Here is a 14,466-nt window from a genome sequence, read left to right as displayed (position 1 = left end):
AGGCTCCCTGGCTTATCCTTATTATCTCTCTGCTCCATTGTTTTCTACGTCCATTCATGGATCAAGAGCAGAGGGAATGTGTGTAGTCCTTTGCACAGTGTTGAGTATAAGCTGGAAGGAGGGAAGAGCCTGGAGACGAGGCTGTGCTCGCAGGCAGAGGCGCGATCATGAAGAGCCCTCCAGTGCCAGGCAGAGGGGGTGCGGAATTTTTTTTTAGTTCAGGAAATATTTGCTATTATTGAAAGATTTGTATGGCCACAGCATTGAGGATGAACAGTTTTCTTTGTTTAATATATAACTCAAAGCCACATAATTTGACACTTGATAGATTTTGCTAAGTAAATATTTTCCATATTTGTTCAGACATGGAGAAAGTACTGTATCCAGAAGCAGGGAAGTTGGTAAGGAATTTGCAGTAACCCAGGCTAGAAGTGGACCCAGGCTGAGGCAGAGGAGACAAGAAGTGGATTTGTTGCACTTCTGTTTAGGAGGTGGAGGGATTGATATAATGGAAAAATCAGCGAAAGGAAGAATCTAGAATACATTCTGGGCTTTTAGATTGATCTAACAGAGGAGAGTTGTGATGTTCCCTAAAGTAAAACATGCAACAGAAAGTATTGGTTTGTGGGGATCAAAACAATTATCTCTCTTTTTTGGTTATGTTATTTTACTGTTGAATACTTTCTCCTCTCTCCTCGAATCTCAGTGCTGCCTCCCCACCCCACTTTCAGCTGATGGCCTTGCTTATGGTGTCAGTAAAGAAAGCAATTAGAAGCATACTTCTGCAAGAGAACTTACTCTGTCTCCCTTCCCCGCCCCTGCATCTGAGTCCATATACTCTGGTCTCCCTTGTACTTCTAGGGTCAGACTGTCTGTGTAATAGCAAAGGTCAGTCTCGTACTTGTGCACCGGATCTCTTTCCACGTCACCTGCTCAAAGCCACATCTCGGCAGGTCCCCTCCCACCCGCCATGTGCAGGATCACCAAAATTTCCCTCTCTACCACACAGGTTCATCAGCATACAAATATGCTGTTATTTCTCTCACCTTAAAAGCAAAACACCCACTGGACCACCTCATTTCTCTGATCACCATCAGAGCAAGTCTGAAAAGAGTTGTCCCTTTTTCCATTTCCTGCCATTCTCCCCTGAACGTACTCCATCCAAGCCTCGGCTCTTCCCACTCTGTGGAAACCGCTCTTGGCAGTGTCCCGTGACTTCCACAGGGAGCCCGCGATCATTCCTTAGTCCTCACCTTGCCAGGCCTGTCAGCAGCCTGTGACATTGTTGGTGATTGGTCACTCCTCCAGGACAGAGTGTTTTCACCAGTTTCCAGGGCCTCAGTCTCCCCAGTTTTCCTTCTGCTTCTGTCTGCCTCTCCGCCCCGTTGGCTGGTGCCCGCTCAACACAGCGGTGCCACGCGGCTCAGCCCTGCACCATTGTCTCCCCTCTAACTAAATGCACCCTTTCCGTGATTTTGTCTACCCTCGTGGCTTTAAGTACCATTTAGATGCCAACCAGGCTTAGATTGCAAGTGAACCGTTCCTTCAATTTAAACTCTTCTGTTCAGCTGCTTACTTCTCTACCTCTGTATGTCTAACGGGCCTCTTGCACTTAACATATTGGACACCAAGCTCCTGATCTTCCCTCCCACCAGACCTGCTCCGTGCTCATCCCCACCACACTTAACAACTTCTCTCATTCCAGCTTTTCACACTAAATTCCGTGAAGCCATCTCCACCTTCTTTCTTTCTCGCACAGGAGATCTCTAATTCATCAGTAAATACTCTTGGCTTTCCCTTCAGTCACTGCTCTCCCTGTACCGCCATCACCCTGGTTCAAGCCACTGGGATGTAGCACCTGAGTTACTATATAGTAACCCCCTAGCTATTGTCCCTGCTTCAAGCCTTTAACTCCCTATAGTCTATTCTGAACACAAATTTTATAAAACTCGTTAGATCTCATTACTCCCCTGTTCAGAGCCCTCTCCTACCACCTCATCCCATAAGAAAGGTGCCACATGGTCTGGCTCCTGATGCCCCTCTGATCTCACCTCCTATTATTCCACCCCTGTGCTCTCCGGCACACTGGCAGTCTTGCTGTTTCTCAGTACATCAGGTAAGCTCCAGCCCCAGAGCCTTTGCACTTGCTGTTCACTCTGTCTAGAAGTGTCTCCCCCGCTACCCACCGCCCACCCTAGTTGTTCACATGGTTCACTCTCTCATCTCCCTTGGGCTTTTACTCAAATGACATCTCAGCGAGACTCTTCTTAAGCCATCCTTATTGAATTTCAGCCATTACTTCCATCCCTGCTCTGTTTTCTCCATAACATGTAAGCTCTTAATCACCATCTGGCACACTACGTATTAACTTACTGGAGTATTTCTCTTTCTCCTCACTAGACTGTACCCTACATGAGAGCAAGGTGAGACAAGAATGCTTCACAGAGCTGGTGACGTTTAAATTGCATTTATGGTATGCAATAATCTAGTGTACCCAAGAACTTCTTTTGCAGAAGTTTTTCTTTGCCATCTTGAAGCATGGTATCCAAAATAGGTTGACAAGTTAAGGGATCTCGAGTAGAAATTTAATCAAGGCTGTATGTTAAATAGCAGTAGGACTGGGAGTGTCATGCTAACATTCTTAGAGATCAGTAATAATACTTTTTGTTGATATTATCATCCCCATTTTATTTTATTTTTAAAGATTTTATTTATTTGAGAGAGAATGCACAAGCGGGGGGTGGGTGGGAGGCAGAGGGAGAAGGAGAAGCAGACTCCCCGCTGAACAAGCAGCCCGCTTCGGGACTCGATCCCAGGATCCTGGGATCATGACCTGAGCCGAAGGCAGACGCTTAACTGACTGAGCCACCCAGGCCTCTCATCCCCATTTTAGATGAGGAAATAGGGACTTGGTCAAGTACAGGAAATTTCCCAATATTTTATATCTTCTAAGTGGCAGAGCTGGGATTTAGACCCACATCGTCTTTATTCTAAGGCTGCATTTTTCTTACCATGAAGTAATTATCTTCTTTCATCTTTATGAATGGTTGTACCTGAAAAGTTACCAACCAACTCTTTTACTATTTTAGTTTTTAAAATGCCAATTATGGACTGGAATAATATAATAATAAAATACAGAGTTGCAAATAATGATTCCAAATACTATTAATTTCTTTGTGTGTTATCTAGCGCAGCTGTGTGGAGGAGGACATGTCTTTTTTTGCAGGTAACACCTACAGTTCGGAGTTTTGCTAGTGAGACAGATGTCTGCATCTGAGCTTTCATATATGATTACCTTCTCGGGCACATCTTCCATTTGAAGAAGAAAACACTTAGAGATAAAATTATGTTCCGGCTATGATGACATAACAGACTGTATTCTCTATGTGAAGGATTTTCCAGATGTAAAAAAAAAAAAAAAAGATGATAAATATGCACATACATTTTTTTCGCCCCTCTTGAGCTTCTCATGATATGGATATCTAGCTTCTCATGGCCTTGAGGTGCTTAGCTGGACCAGTACAGGTGGGAGCACTCCCCTGAACACTCAGTTTGGCTCTGATGAAGATGTTCTCTCAAAATCTTTGATGCCAGCTCTAGTTTGTAAGTGAGATTCAGCCTACTTAGTGTTTTGATGCACGAAACTTGCCTTTTGCCACTTCTGCTCTGTTATTTATCTTCTGTGTGTATTTAGTGCATATTATGGGTACGCCACTTTACCCCATAATTATCAGGAAGCTTTATGAGCCCAGCATCTTACCAAGCTGTAGAGACGGGGACCTGTTATAAGTGCAGGCAGTGCTGGAACAGACTTGATCCTGTTTTAACAGAGCCCAAATCCAACAACACCATCCAGGGGTAAGCCTGGGCTTTGCAGGCCAGCACCTGGCAGAATGCAGAACACCACCCTGAAAATAAATCTTAGTTATTAAAGAGATCCAAGGCTCTGAAGTCATTTTTGGCAATGTCACGTGTAAAGGTGGGCACAAACAGTGGTAGGTTTATTCTGATACAAAGTACAATTATATAATATATATTGAGTATATAATATTTTTTTGCTCTTTTGGACTTAGTCCCAATTAGGCAAAGGCCGTTTGAAAGAGAGAGCTCTGAATTTGTAGCAAAATGACTTAGTCTTGCGTGCTGGCTTACGATTCCTTGAGCAAGTTTCTTCACCTCTCTGTGCCGTAGGGGACTCATCTGTAAAGTTTCAACATGAAAGGCAAACACACAGGGTGGTTTTAAAGGTCCTAGTGAGGCAAGGAGTGTGACAGTGCCCACCACAGAGCTCTTCACCTAGTGAAGGTTCAGAAAAATGTCTGTTTCCTCCCTTTATAGAGTGCTGCGGGGCCAGACACATGGAGGAATGGAAAAGCTAAATGACAGTAAATGCTGAGCGTACCCTGCCGTGGGAAAGACAGCAGGCTCTTTTCTGCTATGTAACCTTTGTGTCTCTGGCATGTTTTTAAAGGGCATGGAAGGAGACTTTGCACAATGGCCCCGTACTGCTCTGTCTCAGGACTGAATCTCTCTATCCCGAGGGACAGAAAGGTCTAACAAGAAGGCAAAAGGTTCCTATGGTTCCAGATTTAGGACCTTCACCTCATTGCTTAAAAGCTAGTGAGGCAGAGAGTTTAGTATTTGGCAGGGAAGAGGAATTTTTTTGTGTGCAAAGGGATGAGAATAAACATCAGGATCAAGAATTATGCCCAGTATCCCCTTGTCTGGAAGGAACCCAGTCTCAGGTTGGCACCACTCCCACTGGATGTTCCTCGGGCAGGACAGCTACTGACCCCCAGAGGCTGGATTTGTCCTGGCCCTATCTGGAGACCATCCATCCTGCCTAATAGCACGGAGCAAATGGCAGAACCTCTGCCTGCTTCACCATGACCAGGACAGCTGGGAACTTGGTACGTGGACCATCACTTGCATATTACCATCAGCAATTATAAATTTACTTTTAAGACTTTTGGATACTTTTTGAAAACTGAGTTAAACTTTGTATACAGTGAAGTACACGGATCTGAAAGTCCAATTTGATGAGTTTTGACAAATGTATGTACATCTGTGTAACTAACACCCCAGTTAAGATATCCCACAACTTTTAGGTGACACTGTTCTGATTTCTGTTGCCATAGATTAATTCTGCTTTTTTTTTTAATTCTACTTACTTTGGAGAGTGTATTATAAATCCCTGAAACATAGGATCTTTTTATGTTGCATAAGAGATTCTTGGATATGAAGACGTGTCATAAGATTTATAATGAAAGTAAAAACAACTGTTAGCTGCCATTTTGGATTTGTCTTTGTTTCTTAAAAGTTATAATTTTGGAATTGTTCCATTCTTTTTGATAAAAATATGAATTAACAAGAGAGGCATATGTATGGGATTTGCATACAGCCTTTGGCAATACTGGAAGATCTTGGTCTTCATGATTCCTTTAAAGAATAAGAATCTGTATTTTATACTAGTGAAGGTGTCACTTTCCCCCGGGGCGGGGAGTAGTAGAAAGAACATAGGTTTGGGATCAGACCTGCAGAGCATCTGCGTCTGCGCATTCGTGGACTCCTATTTAACTTTTCTGAACGTCCGCTACCTCTGTGATGAAATGAGAATTGTAATATCTATCTGAAAGGGTTGTGCCAAAGGCTAAATGAATTAACAGATACAAAGCACCTGTCATACAACAAGCCCTTCCTTCTCCCTTTTTTAAATGGCAGACTTGTTAGCATTATGCATTTTTTTTTTTTTTTTGGCCGGGAATAGATTTATTAACTGTCTTAGAGACATTGGCCATTAATCATGTATTTCTGATGCCAGTTATCCTAGGGCGTTGCTGTTTACATCTTGCAGCTTCCTCGAAGCTTCTTTTCAACTTGGCTGCCTCTTCCTAGCCTCCCAGGCCATGAGAATAAACTCAAAGCATCCACTTCTCCTGTATTTATACTCGTGTTGTCTGTAACCTCGGAAGATCCATAAACACCTCTTGAGAGAAATAGTAGGCATGGTGGTGCTTATACATATAAATGGATAAAATGGATCACAACCAAATAAAGTCAGTCTTACCAAACTTCAAAAATCAACCCTTGATTCTCAAATTTATTAATAAAAGCCAAACAACAGCAACAAAATGGTCAAAATTGGCAAAAAATACACATAGGCAACACAGAAGAGAACCAGTGTAGACAATTACAAATTAAAAAGCTGTACATTTTCTCTAGTAATCAGTAAGATGCAAATTAAAATAACAGTGAGATACAGTTTTATGGCCATTGGATGGACAAAGATTTAAAAGCCTGATAATACTAGGTGCTGGTTAGAATGTAAGGTTAATAAAAACTCTTAAGCATTGCTGGTAAAGGTAAAGGTATAACTTCTGTAATCCCTCTGAAGAAGCTCTTGCATATGTGTACAATAGAAATGTTCATTGTAGATGGTTTTATTATAACAGCAAAAAATTGCAAACAACCCAAACATCCGTCATTTGGGGATTAGATGAACAAAATTTGGTATGCAATACAACATTATATATAAAATGAATGAACCAGATCTATAGAAATTGATTGAAAAACAACATTGAATACAATAACGAGTTGCAAAATTCTGCATATTACATGATTTTATTTGAGTCATCTTTTTGAAAGATGAAAGTACTATGTCTTGTTTATAGATTCATATATTTCTTAAGAATGCATTGCTAGGGACGCCTGGGTGGCTCAGTCAGTTAAGCATCTGCCTTCGGCTCAGGTCATGATCCCAGGGTCCTGGGATCGAGCCCCACATTGGGCTCCCTGCTTAGCGGGGAGCCTACTTCTCCTCTGCCCTCTGCCTGCCGCTCCTCCGGCTTGTGTTCACTCTTTCTCTGTCTGACAAATAAATAAATAAAATCATAAAAAAAAAAAGAAGAATGCAATGCTAGAGGTTGCCTCTGGGGAGGAAGGGCAGGAGGAAGAAGAATGGGCCTGGAAAGAGAAAGTCCGATTTAATTTTCTTAATTTAATTTTAAAAAAAGGAAATATCCCCAAATATTAACACTTAGCAGTTCTTTATCAGTGGTTCTCAAAGTGTCTTTTGTCTCTGGACTGGCAGCCCGTGGCATCACCTGAGAGCTCTGAGAGATACAAATTCTCAGGCCCCAACCCAGATCTGCTAAATCTGAAATTGGGGGGGGGCGGGGGGGAGGCCCAACAACCCGTGTTGAACAAGCCCCACACTGCCACTGTTCTAGATGACAGAAATACTCATGTTTACTATCTTATTCTCTGTGATTTTCCGTATTTTTAAAATGTTAAAACAATCAGTCTTAAGCTTTTCTTTCCCACTCTCTCCAAGTCCTTCTAGGCTCTTAAGCTGGAACTTAATAACCAAAGGCTTATTAAGAGCATAAACTTCTTACTGCCACATAAAGTTATCAGATGTGGAGAGACCACTTAATATCAAGCAAATGGCAGAGAAAGAAAATGGGCAGATATAATTAACTATTATTCGAATGTGAATTGTCGAGTGAGTACATCACCCTAAAAAATATTTGATCCCTCTCTCACTTCTCCCATTATCGTTGACAGCAAATATCTATCAAGCACTGAGTGCATTCAGGACAAAGCAAAGTACTGATGCTACAATAAGGCATAGATATAAATCATGTTCTTAGAAGACAATCTAGTTGGAGAGCCAGGATGAGAGTAGAGGAAATGAGGTTAAAAATGAGAATACCTCATTGTGAAATGCCTGGCACACCCAACTGCTACACAGAATTTCAGGGGGTTTGAAAGGAAGCCTTTTGTAGACTCAGCCTCAAGAGAGAAAGGGGAAGGTAATATTTCAAGGAATGATGTGAACAAGGTCATTGTAACATTCTAATTTAGAGACCCATTGAAGTGATCTTAGTTCAAGTTGGGGATGTGGAATCGGTCATCAATTTTTATCCTGTAGATGGATGGAACATTAAAATGTTTTGAGTAAAGAAGTAATTTGTACGTGCAAAGCAGTGTCCCAAGAAGATAAATTTGGCATAAGTGTCAAAGGTCAACTGAAGGCAGAGAAACAGTTAGCCATGAGATGTCAGGGCTTTCAAAGAAAGTAAAGATTTAGATGGTGAAACAGAAGATACAGTATGGGGTGAGGAAAAGTGAAAAGGGAATGGAGGATGATTCTAACAGAATGTATGTTTCTTATTGCCTCTGGAAAAAAGTACCAGAAGGGTAGTGGCTTAAAACAACACAGATGTATTATCTTATAGTTTTGGATGCCAGAGTCTAAAATAGTTCTCACTGGGCTAAAATCAAGGTGTCAGCAGGGCTGTGTTCCTATGTGGCATCTCAAGGGAAGAATCTGTTCTCTTGCCTTTTCCAGCTTCTAGAGGCTGCCCACATCCGTTGGCCTGCGGCCCCTTTCTCTGTCTTCAAAACCTGCAGCAAAGCATCTTCAAATCTCTGACTCTGTTGCCTCCTCTTGCTTTCCCTTATAAGGATTCTTAGGATTACAGTTGGACCCACCCAGATGGTTCGGGATAATCTCCCCATCTCCAGATCGTTAAGTTAATTGCATCTGGAAAGTTCCCTTTTGCCATTTAAGGTAACATCCTCACAGGTTCCAGGGATTAGGATGAGGACATCTTTGCTGGGATACTCTCTCGCCTACTACATGGACTATGGCCATACTTTGATAATTGCCTAGGATTTGGAAGAGAGGTGAGAAAGCCCTGATTGGTCATACCAACCGTGTCACTTACAGTTTGCTTACTTGTGAAATGGGAGGAAAAGGTGGTGTAGGGGTGCGGTTCTCTTCCAGGCCTAACACTCTGACTAGAATGTCAGGCCATGAGGACATGGATTTCCATCTGTCTTGTTCACTATGGGTCTTCATTGCCTAGAACAATGATACATGAGAGACTCAGTGATTACTTGTTGAATAACATATTTTTTGTTGAATGAATGACCAAGTCACGGGAAAGTTTGAAAAGAGCACTGGGGAGACTTCTCCACCAGCTCCTGTATATATTAAATTCTCATTTTCTTGTGAAGTAAGATTTCGGCTCAGTTATAGATCGAGACAGTCCTCGGATGGGAGAAAGGGATAGCTGAGATTTGTAGAATCTGTTCCTGTCCTCCCTTGCTTTTAGCCTCCATGCTGAGTATCCCCTGGAATTGGGAATGAGGAAGTGTATTGAGATTGATGTATGGCCTCAGTAAGCGTCTGGGGCAGCTGCTAATTGAAGAAGAAATTGCTCACTGTGGCAATGATCAGTTGCCCCTGAATCGACCAGCTGTCACATTCCACACTGTTCACTCAGTGAGAGTCAAGTCTTGCCCTTTGCATTCCTAAAAGAACACTTGACCCTGTGAGGACATAATATCCATTTATGCTGTGGAAAGTGCCAGTAAAATAGAAAACTGAAGCTTCTTTGTGCTTAAGAAAAAAGCATGGAGTACATGCGTTTGAGGGTCCAGGTAGCCAGCAGGTAGGCCGTGCGATTGGGCTTTCTCATGTGGAAGCTAATACTTGCAGGCGCTTTGCCTCTCAGATATGAGGTCGGACATACACTGGCCGTCAAAGTTGCCTTTCAAAACTGACATTTAAAAAAACCTATGGTTAGCCGTTACTTTGAAGACAAAGAGCTAATTTGTTTAAAGGAACAATAGACAGAAGAAGGAAATCAAGGCAAGGAGGGCAGAGGGTGCTAGTTTTGCTTAGGATCCTTGAAATTCAGAGAATTAAACTCTTTTTGGTCTTTTACTGAATTGTGTGACCTTGGACAGACACTATGCCTTTTGTCCTGTTTTTCCCTGTTGTTTTTCTCAGTGCTGTTTTTAAAATGTCACCCATCTGGGGATAGAGGCACATGTACATATTAGATATATTTTCTTGGTCTAATAACTCTCTCAGAAGAACTTGCCTATTTTTTTAAATACCAATTATATTTAATTAATCATCTCTTAAACAAATTATTAACCTTTAATATCTGAAATCTGTAAAATTGTTAGAGAAATAATTGGCTACCAGAAAGGATGAAAAATCCATCATGCTCACTCCATGACATTGCCTAAAAGTAAATATCTTGCTGTAATTTTAGGAGGAAAAAATCCAAATATAGTTAAGATCTGATGTTCATGGGGTACAAAGTAGGTTTTAAAGCCCATAAACAAGACTTCTTGTCAGTTTGCCAGACTGTACAGATGCAGAAGAATCCCCCTCCACAATTCTGCAAAAAAGTAGAAGATAAAATTTCACCAAAAACAATTTTACAAATTGCAGATGAGCTCAAGAAAGGGAAAACCCCCAGGTGTCAGAAACAGAGGGGAACCCGAGATAAGAGACGTGAGCATGGAGTACTGGCCAGAGGGGCTCACGGAGGTCTGAGATTCAGGAGGGAGATGAATGTCTGGGGATAGCATCTGCAGGCTGGGGGATGCATCCACTCTGGGGGGTGGGGAGGAGAGAGGCAGGGAGGTGGAGCCTAGATGAATGATGGTTTCATTCATGAAACTGGGCCTAGCAAACTGCACCAGCAGCCAGGAGAAGCCTCAAGGAAGCTTGCCTCCTGACTCCTGCTGTGAGAGAAAGAGGAGACACCTGTGAACTTTAAGAGCACAAGACTGTGCCGTACGTAGGTATGGGGTTCAAATTCACACCCCCAGGACAGTGCCAAGACGAACAGGAAGTCACTGTGCATGGACACTTCATGACTCAGGGAACATGGGACTTCTGTGGAAAACAGTCCCTGCTAAAGATGAACTTACAGGCAAAATTAAGTATGTTCAAAGAGATGAAGGACATCAGGTACTAGTATTTATAGGAAAAGGAGGAGGGTGCCTGGGTGGCTCAGTTGTTTGAGCCTCTGACTCTTAATGTCGGCTCAGGTTATGATCTCAGGGTGGTGAGATTGAGCCCTGCCTTATTCTCTGGACTCAGCATGGAGTCTGCTTAAGATTCTCTCTCTTCCTCTGCCCCTCCCCTCCTACCCCCCGGCTCACACACACTCTCTCTCTCTCTCTCAAAACAGAAAAAGAAGGAGGAGAAGGAGGAATAGGCAGGTTTGAAAAATGAATCTGATGGAAATTGCATGGGCGCCTGGGTGGCTCAGTTGGTTAAGCGTCTGCCTTCAGCTCAGGTCATGATCCCAGGGTCCTGGGACTGAGTCCTGCATCAGGCTCTCTGCTCCACAGGGAGTCTGCTTCTCCCTCTGCCCCTCCTCCCACTCGTGCTCTCAATCTCTCTCTCTCTAATAAGTAAATAAAATCTTAAAAAAAAAAAAAAAAAAACTAAAGAAATTCCAGAATGGAAAATTGTTATTGAACTGTGTGAAGACTGTTGGGTTGGTTGAAAATTGTGAATAATGGCTGATATTTAGTATGGTTTCAAGGACATTGTTCTTTTAACCAGAGAGAAAACTTTTCAGCCCATAGTTAGAAAAATGCCTACCATATAAATGGTCTTGAGTGTCAAACATGCAGATTGAAACCAAAGTTGAAATTGGCATGCAAGTTTTAATAAAGGGAGAGCTGAAGGGATCATCCCAGTGTACCGAAGAAGCCTTGGTTGAAATGCTCTTCTTAAATGAAGTAGCTGCCGACCCACTGAGAACAGGCCATGCTTTGGTTCTGCTTACTGACCCACCTCTAAAACATTCACCCCGCTTCTCCCAGCTCTCCCCTCCTCTCCCCCCCCCCCCCCAGCAGTCCAAAGATCAGGGTATCTGTAGCCTGCAGCCTTGGGACCACGGTGCACTGTTGGGCCCACACCGGCTCAGCCCTCATTCTCAAGGGACTCTAGTGATCTAAACTGACCATCGTTACCACTTTTACTAGTCTTGATTTCAGAAAATACATAATGCAGGTGATTCTCCTCTTTTCTTTTAAGACTTGGAAATTAGCTGTCATCCCACTGTCAATTTATGGTGACGTCATGATCGACTAAAATGCTAATACAGTTTGATTGGTTACCATTTAATAAATAGCTAGCTTTTTGTGTCTTTATATTTTTGAATGACCAGGAACTTTCTCTTCACTTTCTTGCCCAACACTTGCCTCACATAGCTCCATGTACGAGAGCACATCAGTACATAATTTTTTATACTGTGTAATTATCTGAGAAGGTTTGCATCAGTGTCTTTTTATCTGTTTGTAAACTTATCTTCCTTAAATTGAAGATTTAAAATTTAAGTCTTTCTTTTATAAAACCATTTATTAAAGACAAAAACTCAAATGTTTTCATTTCTGAGAAGCTGCTTCTTTGACCCATATTATGTGCCCCCTTCTGTGCTCTTAGCAGTTTGTGGGCATCTGAACCATCAAACTGATCATCCCATGGGCTTTAAGTGTATGTTTAGGTATCACCTGTTCTTGACTCTGAGCTCCTTCAGAGTAGTCTTTCTCCCAGTTTTTATCACTCCTCAGTACATATGGGCACCTCAATATCTGTTGGGTGAATGAGTGAACACTTGAAATAACCAAGTTATACTGGTACCACTGTATATCAGATCCCAGTGACCCTCAGGTGCCTCCTTTCAGTTATACTCAAGTGAACATGGTTATCTGCAATGCAGACGTTTTTTACCTTAGACAAAAGTTTTTGTATGCATTTAGTCCATGAGATTGGAGCATCTAGAAATCTGTTAGCCATTTTCAAGAGCTAAAGAGTGTACAAAAATAAGGGAAAGTTGAACTAAGGACAATTAAAAAGGTACAGGGTAATTGGAGAATTCGCTTTTTTTTTTTTTAACATCTCTTTACTCTGCATGGGGCATGGAGGAAAGGTGTTGAGAAGACCAGAAAACTACATCAGGCAAGAATCCATTTCCCCTTCCTTTTCTGCTATCCTAGCAGGGAATTTTATACCCTATTCTTAGAGCCAAGGAACTTAGAACGAGCTAAGAAAAAAAGGATGAGCCATACACACAAAACGAAGGACTTTATATTCCCAAAGTGTAACCAGTTAGGGGATAATAGCTTATTCCACTGATGTTAAATCACAGAAAGAGGGAGAGAGTAGAATTTATAAGAGGAAAGAGGGAAAAAGGTAAGTTTTGAAGGTCTTTAAAACACTAAGGCAATAACCCAACTGAAATTGGAACTAAACAGGTAAGTAACATACAGAAAGATGAGAAAGTTCTTAACAGTGTTGCTAAACTTTTGTGGAAACTTAAAACCTATTCCCAGACAGAGTTTTAGTTCAGTCTTCTCAAGATATAGTTTATCTTTGATCTGTTTGAAGTAAGACTCAGCCTGCTAATTCCTGTTTTGGTTTTTCAAGAAGAACTTCTTTCCCAAAAACAAATCTATTGAAGGTAAAATAATTTATTTTATTTTATTTTTTTAGTTTTATTTTATTATGTTATGTTAGTCACCATACAGTACATCATTAGTTTTTGATGTAGTGTTCTATGATTCATTGCGTATAACACCCAGTGCTCCAGAAGTTAAAATAATTTTTAACATCAGAGTTTTCAAAAGACGTTGGACTACCTTAGGAATCATTTTTCACTCTAATTGGGCACTGGGTCCTGTTTCATTTTTAGTAAAAGAGTATTATTTTAGCCCATTTGAAATAATAAATTTAAAGCCACTGTAAAATGTTTATCATAGATTTAATTTGAATGTGATAGAAATTGGTGGTTTATTTTGTATCCAAAAACCCTGAAAAATATTCACTTACAATGTGATTGCCAATAACTTTTCTCACAACGCAGGGTGAAATCACAGAACCAAAAATAGTGGGACCCAAGAAGTTGACAACATTCGAATTCTTAGGAGCAAAAATGGATGTATGATAGAGAACTAGTTCAAATGCTGAGCGGTTTTGTTTTGGTTTCATAGCTTATTTTAAAGCACACATAGAAATTCCTTTAAAAACACATTTTGGTGAATTTATAACAATAATGACAGCCAATGAAGCAACCACATTTTTCTCCTATCCCAGGTTGTTGGTGTAGCCCAGGCCATCAACAAGAAATCGGGAAATGGTGGGACATTTACTGAAAAAGATGAAAAGGTACCAAAATTTATGTCTGATGTGACCTCAATTTAGAAAGATGTGTTTTCCTTATAGTGTATAGACCTCTAGAATTAGCTGTTCCTGAAATTATTGATTGCAAAAACCATTATGCTTTAAAATGATCTGAAATGTTCAAAAGTGTCTCTTTCCTACTGCGAAATACAGTGCTGACTTTGGAGTACTAGTGGTAGTCAGTCCTTAGAAGCCCCCCAACTCCGTCCTCACTGTGCTGCCAAGCCTCCCCCAGGGCTGTGTGCGTCTTGGGGCCATTCCGAGGGTGACACGGTATTTTAACTATCCCATTTACCTTTCATTACTGCTATAAAGAAATTCAACCCTGAGTAAAAACCCTTGAAGCACTGCTCCAAGTTCAGCACTCCAGGTTGGCTAAAAATTGGAGTTGCCTCCTGGTGAAGCAAATTTCAGAATGTTTTATAAGCTTTGCACTCAGATGGTGGGGCGCCAACGTGTGA

At 41.4% G+C, this 14,466-nt stretch overlaps 1 protein-coding gene across 3 annotated transcripts in view; it reads left to right on the top strand.

Annotated features, from left to right (window-relative positions):
• The window catches only part of PDE5A (phosphodiesterase 5A), a 143,279-nt gene that overhangs the window by 40,936 nt on the left and 87,877 nt on the right, over positions 1-14,466 (top strand). For all 3 annotated transcript variants that reach the window (XM_032401105.1, XM_032401107.1, XM_032401106.1), the window contains exon 4: positions 13,919-13,990. In XM_032401105.1, coding sequence (XP_032256996.1) covers positions 13,919-13,990 — 72 coding nt within the window. The remainder of the gene's footprint in view (positions 1-13,918; positions 13,991-14,466) is intronic.

Source organism: Phoca vitulina, unplaced genomic scaffold (assembly GCF_004348235.1).
Source record: "Phoca vitulina isolate PV1807 unplaced genomic scaffold, GSC_HSeal_1.0 scaffold3, whole genome shotgun sequence".
NCBI classification, from domain to species: domain Eukaryota; kingdom Metazoa; phylum Chordata; class Mammalia; order Carnivora; family Phocidae; genus Phoca; species Phoca vitulina.
The sequence above is the reverse complement of the archived record's forward strand: the minus strand, read 5'-3'. Positions and strand labels throughout refer to the sequence as shown.